Source organism: Cygnus atratus, chromosome 6, assembly GCF_013377495.2.
Source record: "Cygnus atratus isolate AKBS03 ecotype Queensland, Australia chromosome 6, CAtr_DNAZoo_HiC_assembly, whole genome shotgun sequence".
NCBI classification, from domain to species: domain Eukaryota; kingdom Metazoa; phylum Chordata; class Aves; order Anseriformes; family Anatidae; genus Cygnus; species Cygnus atratus.
Genome location: NC_066367.1, coordinates 16,076,890 through 16,100,390, shown reverse-complemented (window position 1 = coordinate 16,100,390; position 23,501 = coordinate 16,076,890). Strand labels below are relative to the sequence as shown.

Here is a 23,501-nt window from a genome sequence, read left to right as displayed (position 1 = left end):
CAAAATAACTTTCATATCAAGGTTTTGACTGGTCGCATTAAAAATCCACTGACATTTTACAGAAGGTTTATAGGAGATATCAAGGATATCTTCAGGGCAATGTGTTATACATTATACTTGTGATTTGAAAAAAAATCTTTAATCATCCTCATAGCCAAAGAGGCAAGATAGAATGTCAGATTTACAAAGATTTATTTTCTTTCCAGCTATACAATTACTGTGAGCTTTCTATTTCTTTAGCTAAATCAAGATGAAGTTAAAAAATAAACTATTTCACTGCCTCCATTTTTGAATTCCAAGACAGAGCTTTCATCAAACATAAGCAGTCCCAGGAGAGAATCAAAAGATTAAAAGCCTCAATTCAGCGAAGAAGCCCAGAACTTGGCCTAAATTAATTCGAACTCTTGAAAATTCCTGTCATTCTTTCATTATATGGAAGTCTTTTCAGAAGGCAGCGATAGATGATGTACCTAGTCAATGCAGCAGGATCTTCAGGAACGGCATGTTTTACAACCTTGCTTGATGTGTTCCAGGCACAAAAGCAGCATGCAGGACTACTTAATAGGATTCATAGTTTTTTGAACACTTGATTTGATATTTACTAAATATTCTGTAGTTAAATCTTTTCTCTGAGTTACTCTTTCTTGCTGTGCTAGATCTGTTCTCTTTGCAGGATATTTGATTAACCGCATTCAAGGGAGAAGCTTGATCTTCCCAAACATCCTTACAGCCCACCTGTTTGGCACTATGTTTTGTATAAACGTTTTCATTGCAGATAAAACCCTTCAGTTCACCAACTGGTTTTATTACATGTGCATGGTTTTCCCCTCCTTTCTTTTTGCTAACCAGTGCTCCTCAAATTTCACTACTATATATAGGATAAAAAAAACCATCACCTCATTGCTCTAAAATGAAAATGATTTCAGCTGTAGTTTTTATATCCTTTGTGCACGTACGTGACTTCCATGACTATAACATCTCACCCACTCCCAAACGTTAATGAGGTTTCCTTCCTAGCACCCCTGTGAAGCACGGAACTCAGCTGTCATCCCCTCCCAACACAGGCATGCACGCACACACACTCACTGGAAGTAGCAACCATTTCAACCAGTTCTTCCTTGGGAACAATGGAGGAACTCTTTAAAGTATACATTGGATCACTTGCAAGGTCTTTTGCAAAACCGTTAGCAGAGAAGAAAATTTAGCAGTAGAAACGTGGACATCTCTCTGATCAGGCCTGGGAAACAAAACAATACTTAGAGAAGGGGCCACAGCTAACAATACCAAGGTGAACCCCAGAAGTTCACATTTCTGTTACTTGCAGGAGCAGAAGCCATGGCTTCTTCAGAAATGATTGGTCCTGCAGAGGTAACGCAGCATGAAATGATGTCTACAAATGGCTGCCACCTAACAAATTGGCCATATATCATGGAGAAAAATGAAAACCTTACAAGGCTCATTGAGCATGTAGCTCACAGCAGCCTTTTTATGCCATTTCAAGAAAAGCAGTAATAAAAACCCTGGCTACAGCTGACCACCTTACTGTGTGTCTTTGTATACATTTGTTTTGGAGAGGAAGGCCGTGCTCCGAGAGGCAGCAAGCGATATAAAACAGACAGTGGGGCATCACATTCACATCATCACTGCAGATAAGTGGAGTAGCAGTCAGATGTGTTGAATACATTGTACAATCTTCACCCTGCTGAGCCTAGCTTGCACTTATCTATCATCCAATAGAGGCATGCAGAGCTGCATACAAGTGTTCAGAAAGAACAGTCTGCACTTAGTACCAGTTTTAGAACATGGCTTATCCCCAAGTCTCTCTGAAAGTCAGGCCCACATCATCACACAACCATAATAAATATCCAGTAACCATGCTGTGCGTGTCTGTGAAAATGCTCAAAACACCAAGAAAGCTACTCTTTTTCCTAGCAGTCCAAAAATCCATAAGAGAACGGAACATCAAGTGTTACTTACAACTTGCCAAGGGCTTTAATAAAAATAAATCCTGGCATTATACTTTAGACAAATGTCTTAATGGAGCTCTCCAACCCACCAGAGCTCTGCAACCTCCAGCCCCGTGAGGCACAGGGAACATCAGCAATCCATGCATGCCTGGAAAGTCAGCAATGGGAATGTGCTGTCACTTGCCCAGCATCTGCAACTCTTATTTAGAAAACAAACAGCGAAAATGGAAAATAAATCCCGCCAAATGAGATGGTAAACCATATACTACAAACCTTGCATAAGTGAAACATGTCTAAAAGTTACACCACTGAAATTAATGCATTGACTAATTCTGAAAAAAAAAAGATAACAGTAACAAGTAAAAATCCAGATTTTTGAGAGGTGAAGTATTTGCTCATACTTTGTTCTGATGTAAAGTGTCTTGAGTAATGGATCTCCCATCAGTGTCTCTAAGAAGCTGTTCTTACTGTTAAGATAAATTTCACTCTCCATTTCATTTCTATAATTTAACTTTTACCATCACACCAGTGAAACAGCTGAGTGACACTTCCTTCCGGGTTCTGTGTAGCTGGAAGTTGTTAGCTGTAATAAAACTTGGGGTTGGTGAGAGCATCTAAAACTGATGCTATGATTTAGGAATCAGAGTAGAAACTGCACTTTTAATTAATGCAAGAATGATCTACCAGTTCCTTCAATACGGAATCGAAGTCACAAACAGGGCTAGATTCAAAAGGAGGGACCAAACTACACCAACCCTGCAATTTTCTTCACAGAATCGTCTAGGTTGGAAGAGACCTCCAAGATCACCTAGTCCAACTTCTGACCTAACACTAACAAGTCCTCCACTAAACCATATCACTAAGCTTAACATCTAAATGTCTTTTAAAGACCTCCAGGGATGGTGACTCAACCACTTCCCTGGGCAGCCCGTTCCAATGCCTAACAACCCTTTCAGTACAGAAGTTCTTCCTAATATCCAACCTAAACCTCCCCTGGCACAACTTGAGCCCATTCCCCCTTGTCCTGTCACCAGGCACATGGGAGAACAGACCAACCCCCACCTCGCTACAGCCTCCTTTAAGGTACCTATAGAGAGAGATAAGGTCACCCCTGAGCCTCCTCTTCTCCAGGCTGAACAATCCCAGCTCCCTCAGCCGCTCCTCATAAGACTTGTTCTCCAGACCCCTCACCTGTGTAGTGAGGGGTAACAATTTCTTGGCACATATAAGTCCTAACTGTTCTTAAAGATTGCTATCAATGGAGATCCCCCAGTGTTTCCAGACTATTGAATCCAGAACTTTAATTACTACTGTTTGAGAATCTTTCACATCAATCCCATTCCTAATCACCATCACCACAAAGATCATTATTTTTCCCTGGGCAACATCTTTCTACATATGTTCTTACATATTTCCATGACATCAAAACCTTTCTGTTAGCCTGAATCACCTCAGGTCTTGCACTATTCACTGATGCATGTATCTGAGATCTCTACTCACCCTTACTGAATTCCATTGGGAAAATAGAATTGAAAGGTAATCTGTTGCACTGATTATTCACTCCCTCTTTTCCTGTAAACATTTTGGGCATAGATTATTAGAATTAGTGTTTTGTTTAAGATGTGGGAACAAACTGAAAGTTTTTAAGGCCCAACCTATAGGTACATTGTTAGTGAGCATTTATATCTGTTCATATGGAGCCAGTGATTCTCAGTACTTCACAAAGCCTTGAGCCTCTTCTGCACTGAGCTGTCAGTCTTGTTCTAACATGTGATATATACCAATAGTGAACTGCCCAAGCATCTGCTTACTGTGCCTGTTCCAGGACCCACAGCTACCATGGGACCACTTTTTGATTATTTTTTTTAATTTGCTTAACATACATGTTGCTTTCCGATTGTGACAGTAATTGCAGCAGAACAGACAGAACAAGATTGGGATATGTAATGTTAGGATCCTCAGTGGAGCTCAGTATATTTGTACTTCCATAAAAGAAACTATGTTAGCTAGCTGTGAAAAGCAGTCATACAGATAATTTTGGTCATATCCAGATAGTGGCACAGTTTACTATAGAAGACTTACAGGTGATCTGAAGCTAAATCAGCCTTAACAGAGAAAGACTGTTACATACGAAGTGTTAGAAGCCAAGGATATTTACATTATACATTAGGTCTACTCAGACATTTTAAGCAGAGATATTTGAGCTTAATAAATCAGAAGGATATTTTACATAGCATATAATGTTCCTTCTATTTACATACATCTCCAAGGTACATGAGATATTTCCTGACAGGAGCTTGCATCAGTATTGCATGAGAGTAGTCAGTGGCTAGTTGTCTGCAAAACAGCTAAGAGGCTTGCAGATAAGTAAAATATTGATTTTTTATATTTAAAATTGTCACCCATATAAAGTCACAGAGAAATGGTTCTAAGCTACCATGTATCTAAGATTTGTACAAAGGGACCTGCAAGAAGCTGGAAATCAAACTCATTTTGAGTGGGTATTTATTCTCACCTGTATATCCACAGACAATAAATCTTCACAAAAATGTTAGTTGCTACAAACAAGTTACTTGTTACAAGCATCAGATGAAAAATATCTTGAAGAACTCCTGAACTCCATATCCTTGCAAAAGGTATATAATCAGTCTATTTTTAATAGAGCTTTCAATTAAGATAAAGTCTTGACAGAAAAGCATCAGTACCATAATGATGGACTATTCAGTGCAGGAAACAGAAGTGGAATGCTTGTGAGAATTAATTTTTATTTTTAAAATGACAGACCTGCAGCTCTGCAGTAGCTAGCACTTTCATTGCTGCATATTAGGAAATGAAGGAAGGGGCACAATACAGAAGAGAATCAGTCTACTTGTTTCCAGTCTGTATTCATTTTGAATCTCCATAATGCACTACTTAACACTATTCACATCTTTGTAATTTTTTTGGAGTACATCACTTTTCCACAAACATGAAAAAAGACAACAGATAATGAATTAATTACCTTGGTGGAAGAATGTATTTAAATTCAGATACTCTTAACAGTTTTTGGCTCTTAAGTTCACTTTTAGGTGCTTTTACAACTATTATATGTTTATGGGCTGAGATCCTGACTGCTTAGACCAACCTTCTGTTCTCATTTAAGAAAATGAGCAGAAATCTTACTTAACTGAGCGCTTCTAAACTGCTGGCTCTTTTCACTATTCCAAGAGTCTGGAGAGATATATGGGAGCTAGACTTTGAAAGTAGGAATCACAGACCTTTTCTTTTATCTCCATTTCCCCAGCATTTTAGCTCCTGACTTCAAGTAATGTGCTATTCAACACACCTAGTGTTTCAACTGTAGCTACAAAAGCTTCTACTCTTCCTCCTTCCTAATAATTCCAACACTATTTTAAAAAATCGTTTTTGAAGAATTTAGGAAACTGAAGGTAGCAAAATATTTACAATGTTAGTGTTGTTGAAAGCCCACGACAACCTCAGCTTACAAAAGTGTCCTAGTCACAATTTTACCTTTTTTTTTTTTTTTAAATAAACTGGGTTAGAAAAATCTTCCCCTATCTTGCTCCCAGATGATATGGATATCCTTAGGCTAGTATGATTGTATAAAAAGTGCTATACAACCTCACTACACGGACAACCTTTCTCCATCCTCTGCTGTACCTCCAGAGTAACTCTATGTGAATGTTAAGTCAGTCACACCTACTATACAAGACTCTGTGCTCCAAACCTGTTTCCCCCCGCCCCCCAAGAAAAAAATAATCCCACTAGTCCTCCTAATTACAATACAAAGCTAACAAGTAAATAGAATTAATCATTTTTATGGAAACAAATGTCCACACATACTTCACAATTACAAGAACTTACAGGTATAGGCATTTTGATAAGACCACCTATCTAACTGACGCCCTATTAAGAATGAATGACAACTATCAATGCTGTTGCTCTGTTCATTGTCACAAAAAACACTCAGGATTACATTAGCAGAAATAAAATATCTTGAAACATTTCAAATACATCCAAAGGTGGCTCACAGGAACGTAAAAATTCTTGTTATTGACTTCATAACATGAGTACATGTTCCATATTGACAATGGAACAGGGCTGACCCCATCACTTTCAAGTCATTAATCACAGTTCACTTGCGATAACAATAATCCTTCTGTATTCCATTTGTATCTCCCCATTTTACATGTAGCACTGTATCCTTCAGTGCAAGTCAATTATGTTAAAAGTATCTTATTTCTATCCTTTCGAACTTCGATGCTTGCAATGTTTTTGCTATCAGAAAGCTACTCTAAGTGCGCAGCAAGAGTCACCATCAGTCAACACTACTGCCTGCAGCAGTACCTGCACAGCTAAGTTACAACAGATTACTTAAGTACAGTTTTACATTTTAGCATTTCTCTGTTTCATTTTAGGTTGTGAGCCCTTATGGGTTGTATATTTCTAAAGGTTCGGTAGCAAGTACAACTGTAGACAATGAGTTAGCTAAGACCAGCACAAGAATCTGTTACACTTAACAGCATTCTTAACAGATGGTGTTTATTCCATTTTTCAGTAGGACAGGAAGAGGAGAGTTCACAGGAAGTATTCAGAAATATCTGGCAGATCCATGCAACATGAACTAGAAAGCCACTGCTATCTCTCCTGAGGCACGGAAAATTAGAAAAAAAATCACAAGTGCTGGTAAAATAGCGCTTTACTAGCCACTGATTTCCCTAAAGGCAAGGAATTCCAGAGAGGAAGGAAAGGAGAGCAGAGAGGGAGACACAAAGCTGGCATAGCCCAAGGTGTCATATCAGAGGCTTGATTAGAGACAAGATGAAAGTCAGAATTCCACTGGGCTCCAGGAATGCCGGATGACAACTAAGAACAGCCTCAAGACTGGACTTCATACATGGAGCCACAATTAACATCAGTGTTATTAGGGTGAACAGTCATCAGTTACAAGCTGTGCACACAGCAGTCACATGAATGAGTCAGAAGCCCCTGATACTGCTCTCTTTTTGCATATGTTATGCCCCTTGACAGAATAAAAATAAAAACCTTGCAAATATAATTTGTAATACATACTCATTATAAGCTACTATTTTAACAGGACTTCATACTGCAGACCATTAATTACTGTAACTAATTCAGTTTATAAACAAGTGATGCAGAATTAGAGACATAGTGCTTATTAATGACTATAGTCTTAGTTTACTTTTGTGTTTGCATTTTGTATTAAATATCAGATTTTTCTTGTTTTGGATGTTTCAAAATAAAGTTATCTCATCCAAACATTAGCAACAGTGTCAGCAACTTTCTCAAAGAGAATTGAGCAACCAAATCCAATTTTAAATTATTACATTGACAAAGTCTATATAAAAAAGGTCTGTGAAACTTCAGTTGATTTTAAGCTAGTATTAATGTAATACTGCAGCACTACATCAAATGCATCAGAAGAATAATTGGATTTCCTCTGCCAAAATACCCTGAGAGGGGAACAAAATACCTTTATCACTTTATCAAAGAGAAACCATTGATTTTGAATGTTTTGTTGTTGTGTTTGAAGAGAAATTGCTTTATTTGATGCATCACTTTCCTGTGGAAAAAATATGGAGAAAACTGAGACAAGTAAATACAACATTTGAATGACAGATGCATCAAGAAAACCTAGTGAGCAATAAAATGTTCTTTTCCTGCAGGCACTGATCTTTACTGTGAGCACAATATAGTTAGATGACAACACAAGACACTTAGATCTAGTTGTTTGTTCCTCACAGTATTCTAAAATGGTCAGATACCACACCACCTTCCAGCAAATATAATATTCAATTTATGCAGGTTAAGTCCTGAAGAATAAGAAGTTAGCTAAATTAAGCACACAGCTGATTTTGTTTCAATCCAATTCCCTTCCCTTAATAAATTTCACTTTATGACTAATCTCATGGTTTTACAATGTTTACAAACTTCATGTTAACAATTTCATATTAGACAAACATCTTTAACCTCAAAGGTACAACACACCAAGGGCATTCACATTATGCAAGATTCCCAATTCAAAAAGAAACAAGACCTAAAAATAAAGCACAAGAGATGTGTATCAGTTTTACCTGGGAAGACAGCTATTGTTAATAAAACACTGACTTAGGCACATAGTATCTTACCTTTGTGTGAGTTCTGCTATCAGAAAAAAAACAAGGCACAGACTCTCACTCCTGTATAATAATTGTTTAGAGCAGTTCCTCTTACAAGTACAGTGTTAAAGAGTGTAGTTCATAACAAAAATGAGGTGTAAATCTATTGGGGAAGTGAGGGTGTTTACTACCATTTATCACAAAATATAACAATAACATTTGGGAACACAGGCCAGAACAGATTTATATTAGATTTTAAAAAGATGATTTTTATTAAGCACAAACAGCTTTTAATACATTATCAATACAAATAGGAAAACATATGTTTAATGAATCTGATATACCAAAGATTTGATGGGTAGGTTGCATACTGGCACAATAAACGATCTCTTATTTTAAAGTATTTCAAATTAAAATCTTAAAATTATAGGGTCACCACTGTCTACACTGCAGGTACTTTACCTACAGTCTAAAATTACCACATCACCTGGGCATAGGGGGAAGCAAAGAACTACAGTTTTGTAATATGGAACTCCTAACACTTTCATTAGCACCATTCAAAGCTTGCATCAGCTGTTTAACTAAGAAGCAGCTGACAGGTCAGGTAAAGCTTTACAGCAAATTTCAGTGCAAAGTTTACAGTTCCTTTTCATAAGATACTTGGAATCTATGGTTTCATAGCATGTTAAATAATTATGGCTTGATAGATGTACAGTGTTAAGATGCTGAGAACATTTACTTTGAAAAAAAGATGAGACATAACAGCTGTGAAATGCATTTTAATATATTATGCCAAATTCTGTAATATGCAAACAACATGCTGGATTACAAACTGAAGTCCTATTATGAATTGATAGACAAGGGTCAGTATTAGCTCTCTGGGGTAGTGACTTCTGGTTGTCTCAGCTGCTGCTTTTTCAGGCTAACTAGCTTCATCTTCTCTCTAATGTGTTCTGCTGCAGAAGCCATATCACTTGGGCTCCCGAAGTACTGCTCAGAACTAAAAAAGACAAAGAAATCAGCGACAAGTTAGACTGTGCAAATATACATGTGAATGACAATCTATAAAACAAGAAACATAAGGAAAATAGGCACTTTTTCTCTTGAAATTTAAAAACTACCTTTAAAAAGCTTTATAGATGCAGTGATGAGACTTGCCTGGCAAACCTGATGAAATTACTATAAATAGCAAATGACCCTCTTACATCCAAAATATTCTCTAAACAGCAGGGCACCATTCTGTAAGCTCAACTAGAGACTTCGCAACACTATTTTCATCTCCATTCTCCAATCCAGTCTTGCAGTTTTTAATACTATGACAATCAAGGAAATCTGTCTATACATGAATTCTGACTGAGGTTATACAATTGCTGCTTTATTGAAGGACTCTATATATGAAGTCAGCCACATGCTGACAGTCATATTATATAATCTCTCTCTCAAATTGAAAAGAACACATGGCTGTTAAATCAGATTTCTCCTATTTAAATATAACAAAAGAGAGCTGAAATGTTAGGGAAACCACTAGCTGAGCTGTCAGCAAAGCCAGGATTTGAACAGAAGAAATCTTTCAGAAGAGCAGGTATCAAATCTAATTATGAAGCACAGAGGAAATGGTGGCTGGACAAAGGACTTGGGATTGAGTGGGGTATGGACATAAACTGACAGAAAAGTTATTTCATATGGAAGTTGACTAGTTTGACTTGGGATCTCCAGAAATACAATAGATTGCACAGCTGCAAATGTGATCGCAAATAAGGGCAGACATTTTGTCTGATGCAGATTAAAAGCCATGAATAGGACAGGGAACAGTGACCCAGACTTTCAAGAAGACACTGACCTAAGTCCAAAATGAAGACTAAAGAAGTATGCCTGCAGGCATTTTATGACATTTTCTTTATCCCTACATTTTTAAAACGATTTGTACTAATGGCTGAACCTTTTGCAATTTTTTGTTTATGTTTAGCTTTAAAAATAGAATGCTGTGGGCACATCAGCAGGGTATCTTGGGATCTGGGACAGCTAAGATCCCACCCATCTTTGAAAAGGGGACAAGCAGAACCCATCTGAAATGCCGGAGGGGACTTAAGTAACATTCAGGATTCAGTCCACCTAATACATATTTATATACATCTAGAATTATAAGAGCACTCTGTTAGGACTCAAATCACAAAGTGCACTAAGTGCCTTCTTTCATGGAAAGCTTTCCCAGGTTCTAACAGGTGCCACGCAAATTTAACAAAACAGTAACATTACCGTTTACACTTGAGTAGTCTATCTGCAAATTACACCAGTTTTAAGAATAAGTTACTGTATTTACCAGGTCATTATACATCTACAACTGCTATATGAAAGTTAAACCAAAATGCTTCAAACGTAACACATTTCTCTGCTTCTCTTTTCTTGCAGCTGTTAAATACTCCATTATTTTCAAATACACTACTGGAAAGGCATTAAAATCACTACTAGTTCAGCTGCTGGTCTGTCTTCAAATACTCCTTGCCAAAGAAAACTACAACACACAGGGAACATGATATTTTGGCAATATGACAAAACTAATTTTCATGACCACCTTCTTTTAACTATTTTTCAGATTAACTTCAAGTAGCCCATAATCAAGTTGCTTGATATCATTTCAAAGTAATCAAAACACAGATTTCAAATCCCATTCATTACGGTGTGCTCTTACATACCCAGAGACTAGTTCCAGGACTAGATAATACTAAGGTGGAAGAAGTTAACCACAAGCTCAACATTGCAACAGACAACTTTAGTTTGCTGAACAGAATAGTTGTTATTGTGGTTGAAATTCCAAATTCAGTTTTGTTTTGTAGCCTGATACAGCCACCAATTTTAACTTAGTATGAGTAGATCATGAGGGAAGTAATGTTTTATTAGCTGAATAAATCAAATGTAAATATATCTTCAATGTATTGGCTTAAGACTTTAGACAGCTAAAAGTCTGAATAAATCAAATATCACAATTCAAATGTGATTATTTGTTTTTCAGGGAGAGACACTGGGACTGGTCACTTCTGTTGCTTCTACATACTTTGCTGGTGTAATGACTGCATATATCTAATAATTACTGTGTGAGAATAGTGGGCACATTGTCTTTGGAAAGTCTGAAATCAGATCTGCCTGCTTTCTGTGAAAAGATGGGAAAAATTAATGAGAATTAATGCATTATCTTTTTAATTTCAGCAATAAGCATTCAGGATTCTTCTGCATATTGAAAGCATTATGAAAATTTACCAAAAAACATATCCAAAAGGCATTACAATAACATTTTCCTTACCCATCAGGATAAACTACAGGCACTGTTAATCTGTCCAACAACGATTTCCCAACTGCTTCAATTTCGTCAAATTGCTCTATTTCATTAAAAGCTTCAGGCTGCTCTGGACATTCTTGCAGTATCTGTAATAAAAAAACAAAACCCCAAAAAATATAATAAGGTAGACAAGGCATAGAATGTAATTTATTTATTTAAGTGCCGAAGTGCCATTAAAGGGCAGAGTGAATGTTCCTTCAGCATCTTCACTGCCACATTTAAATGAGCTCAATGAAAATATTCATAAAATTCCAGAACAAAAAACATCAGTTAAGCTACCACTGAGTAAGAAGATAGGTTGGGGCTACCAATATTCTGTACTGGTATGTTTTACAGTACTGTTCAGTGGGAACAAAGAACTAAAAAAAGTAAGTTTTGCTAGACAACATTCCAACAACAAATTCAAAATGCATGAGTATGGTAGTCCGCATCAAGCAGCTTGCAAGACAGTCACATAAGATGGAAAAAACATCGATTATGAAGGGCCTGTTACAAGCTGCTTCAAAACAAATATCTGTATCTGGCAGAAAACTCCGACTGGTTTATAAAATATGAACCTAAGTTTCTAGACTGGATTGGAACCCAATATTTGTACTGAATTCCATATTTTCTTCCACTTTTCCCTCTGACACTTCTTATTTTTTTGTACGAACCATAGGTATTAGCAATATAATTTCAGCCTCATTAATAATGCCACAACAGTGCTAGAAGAATCACGCTTATGAACAGACAATTTTTTTCAGCCATCCACTTACTTGCTTATAATTGCCTGAAAATATAACAATTAACTACTGAAATAATGAAAGAACATCCATAATATGGGCTAAGATAATCAACTTTAAGTTGAACCACTGAATTCTAATTTGATATCAGGTAAAACCTTTTCCAGCCATCTGCAGCAGCACAGATGATATATTTCTGCTTTCATGAATCACCAGCAACTCCCAATGCCTATGGATCCAAAATATCTTCCATTTACACAAACAAGAAATGAATACAAGCAAGGAGCATATAAACCTGCTTTGCAGCCCATGCCTTCCTTCAATGACAAACTGAATTTTTTTCTTTTACCATGTCCTAAGTTGGCTTTTTTTTCCTTAAGTACTGAAGTTAACTAATAAAAGATTCTAAATCTTTCATTTTTATATTTAGGGAGATAAAAAAAAAAGTTGTTTTAAATGCTAAGAACTTCATTTTTCTTACATTGTTTCCTTAAATTCTGATAGATTTTTCTTCTCAAAAACACAACTCACCTTTTCAGCACTTGAATGAAATGCAACAGCCATTTCCAGCCTCTGTACTCTTTCTTCAGAAGTTAATGTAAACTGTTTCCATACTCTGTTCAATCTTGGAAGTGTGTCCCCTGAGGACCTTGAAGTGCATCGTAGGGACTGGCACAGCACAACAGTTGCCTGCAGTAACTGTCTTCCATAATCATAAGTACTCTAAAAGTTGGAGGACAGGAAGATACACATAAGAACTCTGCATTTAACTTAAGAGCAAGTTATCTTAAAATGACAGCAGACACGTTTGTGAAACCTCCTCAGCCTAGATCCACCGAGTACATTGAACAAATCTGGTCTACTAGAAAATGCTGCTGAAGCATGCATAAAATTGTGATGACCACAAACAGTTCTTTGTTCTATAAAAATATGCTCCCCCAAAAATAATGAAAAAATACCAATGTCTAATGTTCATACTGGCAAAATGGCAGACCTTCTGGAAAACAGAGAATAACTGCTTGTATCTTGCATTGTATGCTTGGTATCTACTGCCAAGATGACCGTCTCACTGACACCACCATCACCATGTTTCTGGTCACACAGCATCCAGGTGCTTTATGGCACACAATTATGACAACAAGCTATTCCCTTGTCATGGTCAGTTCTAATTCCTCCTCATTATTACATGGTCTCCATTCATCAAAAGAGAGAATCAGTTCCAGTGTAACTGGTGTAACTACAAAATATTGCATCTGTTAATTAGCAACAGTGATTTAGACATTCCTAAAAACAGTATATATCTGAAATAGCACCTAAAGAAGGCGTAGCTTTTACATATTCTACTCTTCGGTGAAATTCACATGTACCTGTGTACTGAGTCTGGCTGGGAAGGAGTTCGCTTTCCCTGCAGCAGCCCATAGAGTGCTGTGCTCTGCACTTGGAGCTACAACAGCACTGGTATCACACCAGTGTTTTGTCTATTGCTGAGCAGTGCTGGCACAGCACCAAGACTCCCTCCAAAGCCCCCCAAAGCCAGTAGGCTAGGGGCGTGCAAGAGGTGGGGAGGGGACACTGCCAGGACAGCTGATCTAAACTTACTAAAGGGATATTCCTTGAGCAGGACTATTGTATGCCAATAATAAACTACCTGGAAAATCAACAGTCTCCGTTTCATGAAGTACAGCACCAAATAGACTGAAATTATGTTGCTCACCAACATTTCATCATTTTGTTTGGAGTCCTTCAAAAATCATTATAAAGACTGTTTGAAATACACGCCTTTAAAAGGTCAATGTGAAATTCAAGTTCTGTGGTTTGCACTGCATGTGCATAGCCGAGTAAACTACGGCAGTAGAACTGCAGCATCACTATCGGTGATGGATCACCAAAATCTTCACTTCAAAATCTCTTTAGACTCATCACTAATTTCAGGAATCATGATTTATTCATTCAAGCATGAAAACAAAACATGAAGACAAGGAACAGCTGTTCTGTTACTGTACGTATAGATGGCAATCCTATTTAAGACATTTTCTGAAACTGTACAAAACCCATACTACTGCTACAAGTAGTTCATTTTACCTGTGCAACATCAACAAATTTTCGATGTTTCTCCAGCAAAACTTTTGTTTCTTGTGAATCATCTCCCAGTCGGATATGTGTCTTCAGCAGAGCATCCAACAGTTCACTTAACCATTCTACTGCCTTAAAAAAAATAAGAAGAATAAAAGCCAGGAAATTAAAATGACATTCATACAGCAGGGTGAATTAACTACAGCACTACTGTATACTTTTGATTTGGAAAAAGTTAAGGTATCAGTTAAACTAGTAGATCATGCATGAAATCTCCCAAACCACTATTTTCAGTCATTGCCATATCCTTTATTTTCACTGTACAAATTAATTAGATAAGGCATCTGAAAGTGACAAAAAATAATGCTGTACAACTATCAACCCGCCCTAAATTTAGCCAGAGGATTACAAAGACCAGAACGACGAAATTCTGTAGCCATTTCCATACCTGAGCGGCATCTTCTTCACATTTAAATAACTGTACCATCTGAAGCATCTTCAGTCGTCGCACATCTACCATATCCTCACACCTTTAACAGTAGCACACATACATAGCAGACAAAATACACTCAGAGTTTGACAATAATGTTTTCAAGGAGCAACATTAAAATGCAAGTGTTCATGGAAAGGTGACCAAAAGCATTTTTGTGCTGCTTAGAATGATCAAAATAAATACTGTCTGCCATAATAATAAGAAACAAGTAAGCAATAAAAAGAACTGAGCACTACAACCCACAGACATCATCATCTTAACAAGTCCAGACATGGTTATGCTACAGAAAGTAATGCCAGCAGTAGATACATAACCTTCCAGATTCCTTACCCTGTTGCACTGGTGAGATTTGCAGGCCAGAGGCTTTCATGGCTAAGACAGACTTTTTCCTGCTGAAGTATTTAGGCAAAAGCTGTCTTGAACCTGCCATAATTGTGATTTGTTCTGTCAGCTGGTGACAAAGCTTTATTAGTGAATAAAATGTAAACTGTTTAAAATCACAGTATACATTTTTTAGGCTAAAGATTGCAGCAATTGAACCCTTATGATTCTAATTCATATAAAAACTAATTCCAATTCTCTTGCTCTGAATTAAGAACATTTTGCAGTTTTGTGTAGCCAGAATTAACACGTATTGAAAGCCATTTTCCTTCAACTGTGAGAGCTAAAATGTTAAAACATTTAGCAGAATGACCCTTCTACTTCAATTTCAGAGCCTAAGTAGCCAGCAAGATTCAGACTCCTGCCTCACACAGCAAATCAAATCACTAGTGTCAACAACAGTTAGCACTATAAGCAAATGCTAAAGACCGCATGCACATCTCTCTTTTTCAAACTGGTTGCAAACATAAGCACTTCCAAAGAACAGTTCATTATAATCCTGTGTTTTGTTAAGTGCCCTGCAGTGCTGTAATGCTTACAAAAACGAAATTTGTTGCTCTAATAACGCAGGGAAAGATTTTGTGTTCTGAAAGCATAAATAGGGCAGAAAAATGTCCCTAGAAATACACATCACACTGCTTGTATGTATATGTAAATAAACATTCCACTGAATTTGAGGAAAATGAAATGTCAAAAAATACTACTGAACACTATGGTGCCCTTCTGTATTTTTCAGTGGACAATGACAATTTGGTAATTAAATTAATAAAAGTAATAAAAAAAGATTTTATCCAATTATAACTTAAGACAATTTTGTTTTCCGTCTAAGTAAAGTCGCACTGATTCTTTTGCAAACAAGTGTCAGAAGGCAGAAATAAATTACATTAATTTCCCAACCACTTATTTTCTATTTCTCTCTACAAACATCTTTTTGATGAGAAAAGACTACTGCTAAACCCTGCTCTCTTGTATGTACTTAACCAAGAAACCTTTGGTGTTGTGATAAGAAGTATTACATGGCTGGTTAAGCTTATCTTGTTAGCTGGAATAAGCTATGCAGATTAGTTACATGAACCTAATAAAAATTTAATTTCCCATTCTAAAATTCAAATTCCCATTTTTCACCATCTGAAGGATACTACAATGATAAAACTAATAAAATGTACAGATTCTATTCAGTCTTGATTTGAATTTCATTTAGTTTCACTTGATATACTGCAATATTACATAACAAAATCTAGTTCACAAACTGAACACAAAAGCAAGTAAATTTCCAACAATCACTACAACAGGTACAAGAAGCTATGGTTAATCTAGGGCAACTGGGTTAAGATTATGGATACTGACAATTAAGTCAGATTCAGAATGTGCCAGAATGAGAGTTTCTGCTAGTTTTGAAACCTTGTCAAGTTAAACACATTCATGAGATTATAAGATCCTTGCTGAATCTAAAGTAGACTGAAACAGAGAAGACGTGAGCTAAAACAATGTTCTACAACATTTTAATCAAGAGGTACATCATCTAAATAGTTGCTGCCTTTATCTGCTCTCTCAAATATGAATGCAGAGGACTTTTTCTTCTCAACCAAGGAATTCACAAATCACTTCATACAACTAAGAATTACAGGCATGTAATGTAACTGACTTTAGAGAGTTGAGGCAGCATTTAAAGACCTATTTAATTGTATAGGCATAGCAGATACTTAGGAAAGAGCATCCAAACAGATTAAGTATACAGCAATATTTTACAGTAATGCAAGTGTGCTTGCTTCCAGCAATTCCCAGCCCATTGACTTTGAGGCACAAGCTGCATCTATATTTAAAAACCTTTGATATGTTTATCCTCCCACCGTTTGTCCAAACTCTTCCTGAAACTAGTTAAGCTTAAACTTGTGGCAAAGAATTCCACAGCTTATTTACATACTTAATTACCAGCTTTAGTTTTCAGTGCTTAAGCCAGTTCCATTTGATGCCTCTAGCTTTTGTACTGAAAGAGGCAATGAAAAAAAAAACTATCCCCATCTTTTCCTTGGCTCACTCTTTCTTGCAGACCTTTATCTTACTTTTTGTCTCCCTTCCAGGCTGAAGATCCTCGGTTTAATCATTCATTATCTGAAAGCCTTCTCATACCTTTGTCTAAGCATTTGATTGCTTTTTTTTTTTTGTCCTCTGACTTCCTACATTTCTACATCCCTTCTGAGGAGAGGGACAAGAATTATAGAATGCTTAAAACACAAATGCACCACACACCTACACAGTGGCACCAAGATGTTTTCTTTTTAGTTTTCAACTCCTTTCCTAATAATAATTAGCATTCTACTTGCTTCTCATAGTATGACAAAACACTTTTTTGAAAAAATTCTCCAACTTTTGTCTCCTGAGGTAGCAGCTAGTTCAGAGTCCATCACTACATTTATCAAGTTTTTTCCCTTTCCTATGTATTTTTCTTTTCTTACTTCTGAATTCCAACTGCTGTTTTACTGCAGTGATGCAAGGTCCTCTAAAACTTTGTGCAGTTGGCCCTCTAAACAACAGCACTGTGCAAGTAAACAGGATTCAGAGGACATACTTAAAACAGGATGTTAAGTGCTATCAAAATATGTGGTTCCTTACACTGAGTTCCCTAAGAAAACAATTTGTGTTTAGAAGTAATTCCTAAAACGCAACTTGACAACGCATTAAACCTCGTTGCTCCCTAGCTGCCCCTCTTTGTTCAACCATCATCTGCAAAGTTCAGGCACTTTCTATGGAGAGTACTTTATTGTCTCAGGTGTTACAACGGTAATGATGAGCATCATCATCTGATTCTCTCAGACGGGGGATAGAGCAGAAGGCAGTAATATAGCCAATCCACGGTACTATTATATCTTAAAAAAATCAATTGAAAGTTTGGATGAAGTGAGCGGTGTCAAAATCCATCCTTCTCACAATCCTCCCCAGCATTTTCCTCTACTGAAATTTCATCCCCCACCCTATCTTTTTCCAAAACTTACATAAAACACCAAACATGTTTTGAAAGCTGAACACTGTGCTTCCCTTTTGCTGGTCAGGGGCGACAGAGCTAAAAGGGTAGAGGTTGGAGAAAGAAAGGAGAAAATTTGGAACATTACCACTGCATACTTTTAGAGCCACGATCACTACTGTAGTATTAGTATATTGGTGTTATCATCTCAAACAGATAACATTTAGAAGCTCTCCTGCATCTGTTCCATAACTGCATATAAAAGGAATGTGTAATTCTTGAACATTTATGAGTATAGGAAAGCATTCAAATTCTCCCAGCAAATACTGAAATGCAAAGGTGCCTGGCTTTAGGAATATGCTCCAGTAGACCAGACATGGAAACTTGTCTTTTTTAAAAATATATTATGAATAGTATAAATTGCAATATATCTCTTAAATGAAAATAAAGCAAAATGGTCTCTCTAAAAAAGAGATTTTTTAGGATGACTTTTCAAAAAGAGATTTTTATAAGAGATGATTTTTTAAAAAGAGATATTTTAAGATGACTTATCAGTACATGAAAATCTTAGTGACTATAACTGTTATTACCTTTGTTTTCTAAGCTGCATATCTTCCATCACTCCTTGGATGTGGTCCACATTTTCTTTGTTTTCAATAGTCACATCTTTTCCATAGGCCCAGGATGCCTGATTAGATATCTGATCAAGAAGACTTTGACCTTTCTCACGTAAGCCTTGCAGGCCTAAGTCTAAAGAAAAAAAGAAAAAAGTAAAAAGCAAAAATTTAACTTTCACATTTGTTATTTTTTTCCCCCAAGTCAAGAGAAGAAATGAAATAGAGACTCTGAGATGGGTGGCTGGAAAGTGAAAAGGACATTACTACATCTATTTCTCTACCCTTTCCAACTTCTAAGTTTGCACAAGTATTCTTCCAGATGAAAAAAGAGCTAAGTCTTCGCTATTTTATGATCTAACAGATAAAAAGAAAAGGAATAAAAGCTGACAGTGAGTGTTAAATTTTCAGCATACAAAAAGCTTATTAACATCTTTCATCCACACAGTTGCACAATACCCGTAATGTTCATCACTGCTAGGCAGTTGTAACCTAAACATTCCACCATGGCAGAAGTTAGTGTTTTATAATGCATCTGATATGGTTGATATATTTTTCAATACTGAAATATGCTGTTACAATCTGCTGTCATATTTATTATTTGGCAGGTCTACTATTCATTCTCCTAAAGGAATATCTGTTTTATGCATAAGACACTGTTAAAGTCTAAGCATAATTATTTCTACCATATGCAATTTTGCTTTACAATTCTTCTTCCACATAAGCTTGACAGTGTAACAAGCTTAAGTGTTGGATTTATTAACATACACATTCCAAAACACTGCAAAATACTTGTTAGAAACAAACATTCTAAAACCAAGTGGAAGACAATCTTAAGTCATTAAAAGTCAGTTCTTGGAACAAAAAGGGGACAATTTAAGCACTATATTCTCAAGTTATTAAGAACGATTAGTGGGAAAAAAAGTCTGTTAACAGATGAAATGCATAGTAATGGTATATAACCAATATATAAATTACAAGTAAAACATTTAGAAGACAACTCCATAACACTTCCCAGACTAGATAGCCCAGCAAGTCAAAGGTAGTTAGGTGGAACTTTACTCAGCTAGAAATCTGAAGACTCCTTTGTCTGAAGTCCTTTTTAGAAAGGATTTGGGGGGCAAGGACACTTTTTTCCTGTAATGCATTCATCAGAATGTATCCGTCTGAAATACAGAAATATTATGCTTACCAACGCTCTTCAATTTCTCTTCCAGTAGTTTTAAAGTTTGTTGAATTGATGCTCCATCTGCTGGTGCTACGTCTACACACAACATTCCTAGTAAGCCATCCAATTGCTGAGACAACTAAAACAAAAAACAAATATTGCTGTTTAAAAAGAAATTTGGGGCTTGAGATGCTTGGGTCTGCAATCTGCTTCCTAAATGTTTGGGAATCTGTCATTTCAGAAGTGTCTTTTCACATCTTTAGGAAATCAATTCAAGATGAGAGACAAATGTCCCACCTGCTTATAAAATTCCAAAAGCATACATCCCTAGATGGGGGGAAAAAAAGCCAAGATTGTTTAAACAACTATAGAAAAGGAATAAATATCAATTTTAAAAAGAAACTATGAAGAGTATATCCAATACTCTTTAAAATGAGAATCGTGAACAGGTAATGCACGTGATTTTAATAAAAAAGCAAGAGCAAAACTATGTATTTTTTTTAATTACTAACCATTCCATTTCAAATGCTATTGAAATTTAATATATATCGCAAAGAACTTTTCTCCCAAAAATGGGAAATTCATCTTCCCAGTGTTTCAATCAGTAAACGAAGACTTAGGGCATTTTCCAAGTGACATTCTATGTCTTCCCTCCTTAAATCTTTTCCAATGTACTGAAAGCTTACGCTACTACAGTAATAACACATTGACAGGTGAGCCTGTGAAAAGTTAGGAAGAACAACTTACATCTTGGGCAACACTGTGAAATTCAAGTGCTGCTTGTAATAGATTCTGCCTGAATTCCAGCTGACTGGCCTGCCGGTAACACACATCACTCAGCTGTTGCTGTAATGCTTTTAATTCCACAAGGTCCTCCTCATCCCCTGCATTTAGAAGAGCTGCAATCTGCTGATTAAGCTCAACATAAACAGCAAACCACTCCTACAGACACAAAAATAATACTATTAATATAATACCAAACATTTTTCTCTTAATATGGCATGCATCTAACTGCAGATTAATAAATAATCAGATTTTAAAATGATTTTATTACAGCTTACACTATAATTATGAAATCTCACAGGAGAGGAGAACTTTTGTAGTTTTAAATCAACTCAAAAAGTGCTTAGAACATTTTGAATAATACATGTACTGCAATATAAAAAAATGGTGTAGAAAGATGGGAAAATTACAAATCATAAGCAGGATAGTTACTAGCTCCCAGCACAAACTCCCACTCGAACTACTTTACTGAACCAACAGAAGAATTCCACCTTTTTTAAACAAACTTCTAATACTTACATGTCTATAGTGCTCTACTGAATAAAGCAATTTTTGACAAGTGGTAAGCCGTTCCAAAGGGTGTTCAAAAGACTATCTAGATGTTACTTTCAGTGACACAATTGAAACCAGCAGTAATTTTCCTAAGCCTTTAGAAAAAACTACTACTGTTCACAAAGTGAAAGTAATCATCATCTTCTAAATACAACGGGCTTTCCGTATATAGAAACTTCAAATGACCCTTCTTTCTTATTTAAGAAAGACTTTATACTACTGAATTCAAAATGTGTAGACTTCGTTTTCAAGTGCTTTGATTACTGAATGCATACACAGGAGTTAGTTAATGTTGTCATGGTGGTGTACTTTCTTTTGCAAATATTTCAAATATTTAACAATTCCAGGAGATTTAAAAATTACTTGATACATCAAGATCACACTCACATCTTGCATTATTTAGATGCCTGAAAAATAAAACGTTTGCCCGACAGCTTTTATTTTAGCCTGCAGTAAAATGACATTCAAATGCCCTATGCATTTCCAACAACATTGAACAGCACCATCTATTGGCCTAAAATATCTGAATGAATTAGTATTCTTGTCAATCTCCAGTGAGGATGTTTGTCTTTTTTTTTTTTTTAAAGTTATGCCTTCAGCTTTTGCTTCATTTATTTACAAAGCATGTAAACTATAGAATATAAATATTCATGTTCTTGTTGTTTGTTTTTTTCTTTTTACCCAAAGCTTTCTCTACCATCTGCTCACAGTAAGAAAGAATATAAGAAGATGCAATGAGGAAACAAAAAGTCACAAAAAGTTAAATTGGCAATCAACCAAAATTTTAAGAGCTGAATAAATCTTTCATCTACCCCAGAAGAGCCAGCTAGGATGACATACTATTGAAAAATCTTCCATCATCACACTTGTGCTATAGATACACAAGCTCATTAAACTCAGTTTACACAACATAACTCTTGTTATTACCTTTAGATATTGAACATACAAATCAAGCTTACCAAGCATGACAAATCAAATATAATATGGCAAGTCAAACAAATCTAGGTCGACAATTAATTTTCATCATTAAAGAAAGTAAAATGATTGCAGTAATTGATTTTCAGCAAGCTATCAGTGCAACTAAGAGACTGGTAAACCATACAATATGGTTTATAATATAATATCTAATTAATAATTATATAATATTTGTTTATAATTACCAATAAAATGTGTATTTCTGATATTTTCCACTGGGGACATATAGAAGATGTTCATGACACCTCAACCATGTAAAAAATACTCAAAAATAACAGCTCAAGTATACTGCCCATCAATAAAACAGGCAGGAAATGGGGATACCCCCAAACAAAACAAATACCTTTTTTTTTTCCCACTTTCAAAGTAAACTGAAGCAGAAAAGGCTACTTTGATAACAAATCTAACAACATAACAGATCTTGTTTGCATCTTTGGAATTGTCTTTAAAATACAAGCAATATAATCAGCAATAAATGAAAAAGAAAAGATGAATGAAAAAGAAAATAAGCTGTCAAATCAATTTTTAGGAGAGAAAATACCCAGCTATTATGAGATGTTTAGAAATCACAGAAAGAGGCCAACCACATTCCATTGCTGTTTTCAAAAAATTGTTTTAATTTATAAACAGGAATCCTAATAATTACTGTTGGTATAAAAATGGAAAGTAACTTTTCCGTTTCTACAAAATCCTGCCAGAACCAGAGAACCAGGAAACGTTTGGCATTTTCTGTGCCTTACAGCGATGAGCAAGCTATAGGTCATATTGTAAACTTCACTGGGATTTCAATGACTTCAAAGACTATATTTAGCCACAGCTAAAGCATAGTTCTCTATGCTACAGACAGTGAGAACGAAGTCTATTCTAACTTCTCTTGTTAGTCTGAAGTGCTAGTATGATTAAAAGGTTTTCACAATTATTTTTGTCAATAAAGAATGCAGTTGAATTTAAAAAAAATTAGGATTCTAAGTGTAAGATGGTTTAAACTTCAGAAGATACTGTTTTTCAACATAGAACATTGCTCAAAGAGCTTAAAGCAATGAAAACACACAGGAGATGAGATCACTTGACCAAAACAGACAAATACCTACAATGCACGCTTCTTCATCTGAGCAACAAAAGCATAGTAAAGATGTAGCCAACAGAAGCAAAGTAGTCTAAGGCACAGTTATTAACTTATTAACAGAAGTTAAGTTATTAACAGAATATTAACTTATTCACCCAAGAAATATAGGATTTCTCAGCCCTTGCCTGCCCAACTAGAGGCAGGGAGGAAAAAAATTCACTCCACCTGTTCTACATGAAACCTTAAAAAAATGCTCTACCATAATAAAACAAAAAAAAAAAATCATAAATAG

The 23,501-nt window shown here is 36.0% G+C and overlaps 1 protein-coding gene across 17 annotated transcripts in view; it reads right to left on the bottom strand.

Moving 5' to 3' along the window:
• Positions 1-8,850: 8,850 nt before the first annotated feature.
• SESTD1 (SEC14 and spectrin domain containing 1) overlaps positions 8,851-23,501 on the bottom strand; it is a 53,041-nt gene continuing 38,390 nt past the window's right edge. For all 17 annotated transcript variants that reach the window (XM_035569486.2, XM_035569390.2, XM_035569405.2 and 14 more), the window contains 8 exons: positions 20,581-20,775; positions 19,858-19,972; positions 18,642-18,801; positions 14,664-14,745; positions 14,225-14,347; positions 12,674-12,865; positions 11,385-11,506; positions 8,851-9,086 (listed from right to left, as the gene is read on the bottom strand). In XM_035569486.2, the coding sequence (XP_035425379.1) occupies positions 8,957-9,086; positions 11,385-11,506; positions 12,674-12,865; positions 14,225-14,347; positions 14,664-14,745; positions 18,642-18,801; positions 19,858-19,972; positions 20,581-20,775 (1,119 nt within the window). In that variant the 3' untranslated portion in view covers positions 8,851-8,956. The remainder of the gene's footprint in view (positions 9,087-11,384; positions 11,507-12,673; positions 12,866-14,224; positions 14,348-14,663; positions 14,746-18,641; positions 18,802-19,857; positions 19,973-20,580; positions 20,776-23,501) is intronic.